This window comes from Rhagoletis pomonella, unplaced genomic scaffold, assembly GCF_013731165.1.
Source record: "Rhagoletis pomonella isolate Grant_MI unplaced genomic scaffold, Rhpom_1.0 Rhpom_scaffold_00017, whole genome shotgun sequence".
Lineage (NCBI taxonomy): Eukaryota > Metazoa > Arthropoda > Insecta > Diptera > Tephritidae > Rhagoletis > Rhagoletis pomonella.
Window position 1 is genome coordinate 1,983,539 of NW_023458571.1, and position 9,312 is coordinate 1,992,850.

Here is a 9,312-nt window from a genome sequence, read left to right on the forward strand (position 1 = left end):
TTGAAGTTTATGCGAAGTTGTGCGAAGTTATGCGAAGTATGCATAATCAGACCATAAGGCCAACACAAAGCAGAAAGATCGCTGCGTCGGTCGCCAGCTGTTGCAAATAAATAAAATTTAATCAAATGTTTTTTCCTTTTAATCAAATGAAGGTAAGAAATATAATTTTTCATGCAATTATTGATATGAAATATTAATTTGTCTCTCGTTAATATGTTAATTTAGTGGCCAAAGTAGCCTCTGCCAAGTTTCATTGTAGAACGCATACTTTTAACTTGCGTTCTGTCAAACCAACGCCAACTACAAAGTCAACGCGAAAGTTCTATGTGGACCAGCCTTAATTATCAGATAGTAGTTTGTATTATACTACATACATACATACATATGTATGGGGGCTAAACCAGGAATATTTTTTATAAAATGCTAATGTCCTACTCATTTATGAAATGAAAGACAAAATTATGATTTTTATAAATATTATATTCTCATTTATAGATATGTAACATAGTTACTAAGTCAAATTACTTAGTAATTACTTGTATGTAAGAATACAAAGACAAATTATTTATCAGAAGCATTGCCCCTTACATATTGAAAAAAAGTTATAAATGCTCTCAAAAAAGCAAAATCGCTACAGCGAAAAAAGTGTTTGAAAAACCGCATAAATTCAAATCCGCATAAAAAAGACCTAAGTGTATAAGTTGAAATTTTATAAGAAATTATTGAACATTAAAAACATTATACCTACATAGATATGTATGCACATATGTGCCTGCCTAGCAGATAAAACTGGTCAAAATAGCACGAATCTATTCTTCTGTGCATGAGAATATATACATACATATATGTATATACATATGTATGTATATACATATCTGCATGTGTGCATACAATCCTTTACTCGAAATTGCTGCAATTTTGATCCCATACATTTTTGCCGACCAAACAACGCGTTTGCCTGTCTAATCTGCTTGCCTCATTTGCCTCGCTCGTCTTCTGCTGCAAATGAGTGCCTCGCTCCCAACGACGCCCTTGCGAGGCCAGAGCTAATGAGGCCCTCGTTTGCTTGCCGCTCTCCTCTTGCGCTGCCCTCGTTTGCTTACTCGCTCGCTGGCTGCTCAGCGCGTGCGCTCGTACTTAACGAGTGCTCGTTTGCAAACAGCCTCGCTTGTTGCTCGTGAGTTGCGCTAGCTCAGAGCAAACTAACGAGCGAGCGAGGGGCTAAAATGAGGCAAATCCGAACCCTGGTTAAAACTATTAATTTGGCTAATTAACCACTACACATTTTTTCTCCACCGTTGAAATGCACAATAAACAACACATTAAACAATAAACAAAAGCAAACAACAAGAAGCAGAGAGGCAAAGTGAATTACGAATGTGTTTTGTAAACAGGTTGATTCGCCGTTCGTAATTGAGAGAGCGAACCACGTGTTTCGGTTGTCGTGGAATCGCCGTTTAGGGGTTTACACCGGACAATACCCAGTAGAAATTTTATGCATACAACATCGCTGTTGGTGGCATGAGTTTGCTGCTGTGTATACATGCCAGTATAAATGAACCTTCACTTCCCTACTCGCGTGGTTTCTCAGAGCGTACGCGTACCTTAACTTGTACTACTGCTGTATGCATATGGCTGTATTAATATTTCAAACATACAAAAATGCATTAATGGAAGAGTATTAAAGCATTCTTATAAGAAATGTATCCCCGTAAATGCTACTTTTCTGATACATTTTAATATACGGGGACACACAAACAAGTAGCATTACCATATGCAAATGCAAATGCATATCTTGTAAAAGCCCGTTTGTGCTGAAAATAGTATCGTACAACACGTCCGGTCACTAAATTTTTTATACAAGACTGAAAATATTACAAAAATTCCACTTCAAACTTATCAAGAAATGTATTTAAAACAACGACAACGTACATTCCCTTGCAATTCGCTAGAATTTGAATTTATTCGTGGAAATTCATGACTACGCGTGAATTGTTCACACTAAGTCACTCATATAGCAAGCATCCTTCAAGAATGCATACAACCGATTTCTACTGGGTACTGTCATGACAATAGCAATACATGCACACTTTTTCACTAATACATGCATACTTCTCCAATTCCCTGCAAAAATCGTTGGACCATGTATTCTATTTGTGGTATATTGGAGTACTTACAAAAGTGTTCCTCTGTCATGCTGTAGCGGACCAACTTGTGTCTCTGCGCCAGCTTATTGTTTGTTTCCCGATCACTGCTCATGTTTTAACGAAATGTGATTGAAGTTGAGCATTTGAAAGCACATTTGCATGTCTAGCTGTAGCTGACAGTTGTTAGCTCCCAGCATGTTCGGGTTATAATGCCCTCAGAAGCAACATGTAATTTTAAATTTTGGTTTTTATTGATTTCGAAAAAGCATCTGAGAAGTGAAGAACAAAAGCGTGTACAAACGAAAAAATATGACAACAATGCCATTGTTAATATGTTGGAGTAGTTTTGTGCTACTCTGATGTAATGCAGGGATGGAGTATATGGTCCTGCCCTAGGACATCGCAATGTTAATTGGACCATATTTTTAATATTAATTGTGGTTAATTTTGGAGTACTCCTTGGTCCTTAGGGAGTACTTACACGCATGCATGGAGTAGTCGCGATTTTTGCAGGGTTGCCTCAATCACTGTCTTGATTATTTTGAAAGCAGTAAATCGGACAGTGATTTGACGTAAGTATACAGTAATTTTGACGTGGTGTACAAGAAAGAAGAGAACGCTGATGTGTATGTAACTTTGTCTCTTCTTTATTATTTTTTAGTTTTTAACTTAAATAGCTCGCGCGAAATCCGTATTATAATACAACGTTCACGTCCGACATTTTGCTCAAAATGAATTGTCATAACTATTGCCAACATTGGTATTTTAAGCACTAGATTTAGTGGTTTTTGAAAATTAAAACTCAAAAAAAAAATAATAATTTAGTTGAAACAAAATAATTTGCAATATGTAAAGCTGCGGCAGCACTGAATTTACAGGAATCTACAAATGTAAATGTATTAAAATGCAACCATGATTGATAAAAATTTAAAGTCGCAAACTCAAGTTCTTGTTGAATTGTATTCGTGTTGAGGTAAGTGAACTATTGCTTTTTTCCTTTTCTTATTATTTGTACATATTTTGATTGTTTGAAGAGTTCCGCCAGTTTTGACTGTTTCTTTGACCACCTAAGTAAAACACATCGTATCTTGTAGAATATTTTGGTGTTGAATCCAAATCTGGCAGAAGTGGGCTTAAACGTAGAATTTTGAGATTACCTAATTCCAGAGTGTCAAAAACTCATTTTTTTGGCGATATTTGAGGTTATATTATGAAAACCACATTTTTTTTTTAATTTCTACTTAGAGCATCATATACGTAGTATTAAAATTTATTTTCGTTTCGATTCGATCTTACTTTCCCGAGATATGCCAGTTTTAATATGCAGTACTTCGGTATACTACATAAGCATGATTCATCATAGCATGTCAAGCTATAATCAACTTAAGTCATCGTTTTTATTACTTAAACATTTTGTAAATTATAAGAACATTGAACATTAACCTATGTATACAGTGTTTTAAGCTAGTAGTCAAAGTTCAACAGGGGCATATTATATTTCAAAAAAAGTAATTATAACTGCCGGCTGCACTGAACAATTGCTCACTTGTAACAAGGGATGGAATTTCAAAATTTCAAAATGTGCCAAATGGTCTTCGAAAATAGTGCCGAAAACAAGATGAAAGTGCCACAAAATTTAAATTTTTAAGTCGTTTTAAGAACAATATTTTTTTAGAAATAATATTTTTAAAATACACCGAAGTAATATAATAACTATAAATTAGCTAAATTATTACAGTAAATCACTTTTATGAAGGATTCTTTAGACATATACATAAATTCATAGTAAAACTACACAGAATTCTAATTACGGAGGGGAAATACACCGAAATATAGGTATTATGACATTTTTACACACATATATGCATGATTCACGGTGGAGAGAATACAGAGGTGGCGCCGATGACGATACCGCTACTCGGCTCTCAGTGATTTTGACAGAATCAGCTGTTTTGGTGACGTCATAGTAGAGAAGACAGCAGTAGTGATGTGCTCAGTCAATACTTTCAAGTATTGATCGATATTCGGTAACGATTTAAAATGTATCCAATACTCTCGATACTCGGTACCAAAACATTTAGATTTCAAATAAAAGCGCACACAGGCCAAAGATATGGAAAAAAACGGCTCAGGGGAGTCTCGCCAATAGAGCCAATAGAGCTTTTAATACTGATTCAAATGGAAGATGTATATATGTCGGTTCCAGGCCATAACGCAGGGAAACTCTCACTTGTTTGAAGCATTTTTGTTCCAGCTGAATCGGACGATATCATTTTTGGAGGCCTAGGGGCAGATTTGTTGACGTATGATATGAAGTATTGTTACACCAACAAGTACGATATCGATACGAAACTTGTCGCTAACTGGTTAGATCTCCCCCCTGAAAAGCTTCTTCATCCGTCAAAACATTTTTCTTGAACCTTGGATCGACTAAGGTTAAAACTGATAAAATATTATTTTTCTGTGGCGATAAGTGTTTTAGCCGATATCATATAAATTAGTAATGAAAGTTTTTTCTAAACCTGAAATGCATATAATGGCGAGGGTTTAATGTAAATAATCGGTATCGGATACCGAAAAGGAAATATAGGGTACCGAAATCTTTTTTAAGTATTGGGTACCGAGTATTGGGGTCAATTCAGCACATCACTAGTCGCCCTCATTCTCGCCGCTCTCAGTTGTTAACTCTACGATGACGTCACGCTAAAATTACTCTCACGAATTCTGCTGCAATCGGCGCAATCTTGTATTCTATCCAAGGCGTATTTAACAAGGTGGTGTTGGCCGTATATAAGTAAAAAATTACTTTAACAAATTATACGCTGATGTCCATACTGTCATTGGTATGAGTTACAACAAACACATCATTTTGACGTAATGGCCTCCACGGCGAAAACCTCAGCTGTCGCCCCAACACCACCTTGTTTAATACACCTTGATTCTATCCATGATTCAATAATACAAGGTTCGATAAACTGACAGTTGTCTCTCTCGCACCGCTCCCTTAGCAGTGGCAACGTGTTGCTTCTTTGCAAATTTACATGGAAACAGTGTAGCTTTGGTGTCAAATTAAAGTATAAGCTTTTGTGCAATATGTTTATTTGTACATGCATATGAAGCATATTTAACTGATGAAAACCTAAGCATTGGATGTTTACATCAATCTCATAGTGGTCTTATTTTAATTTTGAGTGATTTTGCAGTTTTTATGCGGCTAAATAGCATATAAATCATATATGTAATACTTCTATATTGGCAGTAAGCTAACTTCTCAATGTGTAAGCATTCCGAAATCAAAGCGAGACAGTCTAGTACCGTTTTAATCAATATATTGTGTACTTGAGTGCCGTTTTTGTATATGTGTTGTGTACATGTTTATTTATAAACGTATGTGTTCCTTTTCTTTCGTACGTGTTTATTGATATATCTGTACTGTAGTGTTTTCGGACGGTACTAGCTCTTACTGCCAATATAGGAGTATTACATATATTATATAAATTACGTAATTCACGTAGATATATCAATATTACGTTCAACATTTCGTTTAAAATGCCAGATTTCCTGCAAAAAACATTAGAATTTATGAAAGGAATTTCACTACTAATTGCCTACTTTGCGTACTTTTCTACTACCATTTTCGAAACAAGGGATTGCATTCTTGCCCTTTCTCTGTCCTTCGTAAATGCAACCTTTTGTAAGGGAGTGTCAAACCGCAGCTGTCAATAATTATCTAACCTTGTATTATTGAATCATGGGTTTGTATTAGCCATGGGCAGTGTTGCCGTGCCGTCTCAAGAAAATGTATCACTGACCAAGCCAAAAATGTATCCAAATGTATCCAATTTTCTTTTTTTACATATACATCTCATAATTTGTAAGAAAACCAAACATTTTCATGAAAAAGACATAATTTAAATAATCCATACTAAGGACTTGGAATACATGTACATAAAATCAAACATTTGTAATTTCAATTTATAAAGTACATTTTTTGTGCATAAGTATTTTGCAAAGCAAGTATAATAAATAGCAAGTACACTCTAAAAAGAGCATTTATAACTACTACTGAAAAGTATCTATTTTTCAACAAGAATCTGTATACGTATGAGATGTTCAGTATTTGATTTTGAGCTTGAGATCTTTAAAATATACACATAAATACACATATATAGAATGTTTAAAATTGCAAAAATTTTAAAACTACAAATACATTTGCTACTAATAATAAACATTACTTTATTTTAAACATTTTATGTGTAATTTTGCTCTTTGCGAAAAATTTGGTATGTAAAAGTAAACAGGCAATGATTAATTTTATTACACGGCGTGCAAATTTGCACACATTAAAAGAAGAAACTGGTTACCTCTCTTAATATGCGCAAATAAACAAAATTTTTTTAGAGTTTATTTAAAGTATTTTCAGTAAAATTCATACAAGTTTCCTTAAATAAATCAAATTTAATTTTTTAAACTTCATTGACATCTTTCTTTTTAAATTAACAAATGAAAATATGTGATATGAAAGAGGTTACTACAGAAATAGTATAATTTACTTTATATGTATCGTCGTTTAAAGTACAAAACCGTGTATCGTCAAAACCGCGTAACTGACATTTGCTACCAAAAATTGGATTTGCTCACACAAGCTCTTGGCTCAATCCTGATCCAGTCGTCCTGAAATATACTAGCCAGGAAAGCGATTGCTCTATAAAAAAGGGAACCATTTTAAAACATAAGTGTTTTTGCTCTTTAAAAAATAATTTATGCAACATCACATACGCGGTTTTGCATTATCTTGATACGCGGTTTTGCATTTTGTTAATACGCGGTTTTGTACTTTAAACGACGATATGTACCTATATTAAGATCTTGCTTAAGCATCCTTTTAATCTAATTAACACAATTGCGCTTATACCTATTTTGGTGAGATCTCTTCATATGTTCATTGCTTCGTTCACAAAAAATAAAATGCTTTAATTTCACGCTTAAGTAGCGATTCTTAATACGTTTAGAAAACGTAATGCTTTCTACCATCTTTACTGAAAATCGATTTTTGAACGAAAAAAACTTTATAGGAAATATAAATTTTTGGCCTATTTAAAAAAGTATCCACATTTATACTGACCGGAAAAAATAAGTATCCCGCAAAAATTCGTCTAAAAATGTATCCAGTTGGATCTATTTAGATGCAAACCGCATCCCTGGCCATGGGTAATAGCGCAATTTTTTTGGCGCTAGCTCAATAACGCCAGCGCCACCTGGGGTGTCAGCGTACTAACTCAGCGCTTTAGTGCAGTGTACTGAATTGAACACGGTGCCATCTGAGTGTCACTACAGTACCCATCGTCATATAGTGTAGTACACCATACAGTGGTGTCATGTCTATTATTTCTATAATTTTCGGCACTGAGCAACGCTTGTACCGCCAACCAAATTTAATTGATAGGAATGTAGTAAATGCCACGATAATCTCATCATTCTTGAGTAAAGGCTTTAAATTTGCGTTCTCAACGCTCAAAAGCAAAAACAAAGTATGTACGTGTAAATTTTCAAGGCGAATTGTGTTGCTGCCTCATGTGTTGCTTGGTTTTAATGGCGCTGGCGCTTTCCTTATACTGGTGTTGGCGCGGCAACTCCGGCTACGGTGTTACCGGAATTGCGCCGCGAAGCGCAGTGTTACCCATGCCTAGTTTGTATACGGAATTGAAATTTTTGATGGTTATTTCCTAAACTTTCCAATCTCGTTTAGAACTAAAGTTTATTCTAAGATGGAATAAAGCCGTATAAAGCAGAAAGTATTTTGAGTTGTGTATAGGCACGCAAAGCTAAAAAAATATCACAAGAGCATGAATGATCCTCAGCAACCGGTTCGAAACAGGAGTGAGACGGCTGTTGAAAACTCGGCTTCAGGTAACCTTATTTAACTTTGAAAATTACAAAAGTATAAAACGTATCATAAAGAGTAACTAGCAAGAAATAATTGTCTTGCAAATTCCATTTTTCAGGCAGTGAGATTCACCGTATAGAAGCGAGTCTTCGCCAAGTTAAAACACAATCTGCTAAAATCTCCTACACAAGTAGTCTGAAAACTTCCCGAAAAGAACACACAAAAAAAGATGCTTCCCAACGTCAACAATTGGAGGGCAATTCTACAGATCCTGAATTTAAACAAAATAATGTAACTGATCGCACTCGCGGTGTGTTTGGAAAGAAAAAAGAACGTGAAAAGGAATTCACTGATCTTAAATTGTATTTAAAAGAAATTGCAAATAATAAAATTGTTGATAGTTGCAACGAAAAAGATGCAGATTCTAAAACACTTTCTACAAAAAGTGCAAAGGTAAGGCGTCCCACATTTCGTAGATGTAAAACGGAAATTCTAGGGACCAAACCTGGATCACAAACAGAACGCCATTTAAAAACGGGAATATGTGTTAAACCAAGATCAAAATCAAGCCAACCATCAGAAACAAAATCGCATGAATTATTGACCCCCGGCAGGACGAAACGCAAGTCCTATAACGTCGAGGCTGCCCGTAAGTTTATAGATGATCGGAGGCTTAGAAGACGCTCACAAGCTGCTTCTTCAATAAAGTTTAACAATGAAAAAAACGCATTTGAAAAAGAGCAAATTAAAAAACGACTCGAAGATTTGCATAAGAACTCAAGAGCAATCATTGCTAAAAATGTTAAAAGAAAGAAACTACCTCTTGGTAACAAAAATATAATCAAAAGTAACCAAAAATCTGCTACAGATCCTTGCAGATCAAATGAAAATAAATGCGATCGAATTTTAATTCACGCAAATGTTAAAATGGCAAACGAATATAAAGAAACTTCAAAAAACTTTGCTTGTGATGATGATCCATCAACAAAAGATAAAACAGTAAACCTTGGAGTAAGTAATTTTGAAATATAATCGTATCTTAGACTCAATGTACGTAATTTCATTACATCGGAAATTTGCAAACACCCTATTGGATTTTAAAAATATTTACATACCGCTCATTTACTAAAAGGACAAAAAAACACAGGGATCGAAAATAATAGTTATTTTCAAAATTTCAATTCAAAAAGTCAGTCGGAAAGAATTGGTCTTTTCATTTGTATATAGCAATGTGATGCTTGTTAGCCAAGGAATGTTAATCCTATATGATTTAATTAT

The 9,312-nt window shown here is 34.7% G+C and overlaps 1 protein-coding gene across 1 annotated transcript in view; it reads left to right on the forward strand.

Annotated features, from left to right (window-relative positions):
* The first annotated feature begins 7,822 nt into the window (after nt 1-7,822).
* LOC118749490 overlaps nt 7,823-9,312 on the forward strand; it is a 4,631-nt gene continuing 3,141 nt past the window's right edge. The window contains exons 1-2 of the mRNA XM_036484285.1: nt 7,823-8,057; nt 8,153-9,045. Of these exons, the coding sequence (XP_036340178.1) occupies nt 7,994-8,057; nt 8,153-9,045 (957 nt within the window). The 5' untranslated portion in view covers nt 7,823-7,993. The remainder of the gene's footprint in view (nt 8,058-8,152; nt 9,046-9,312) is intronic.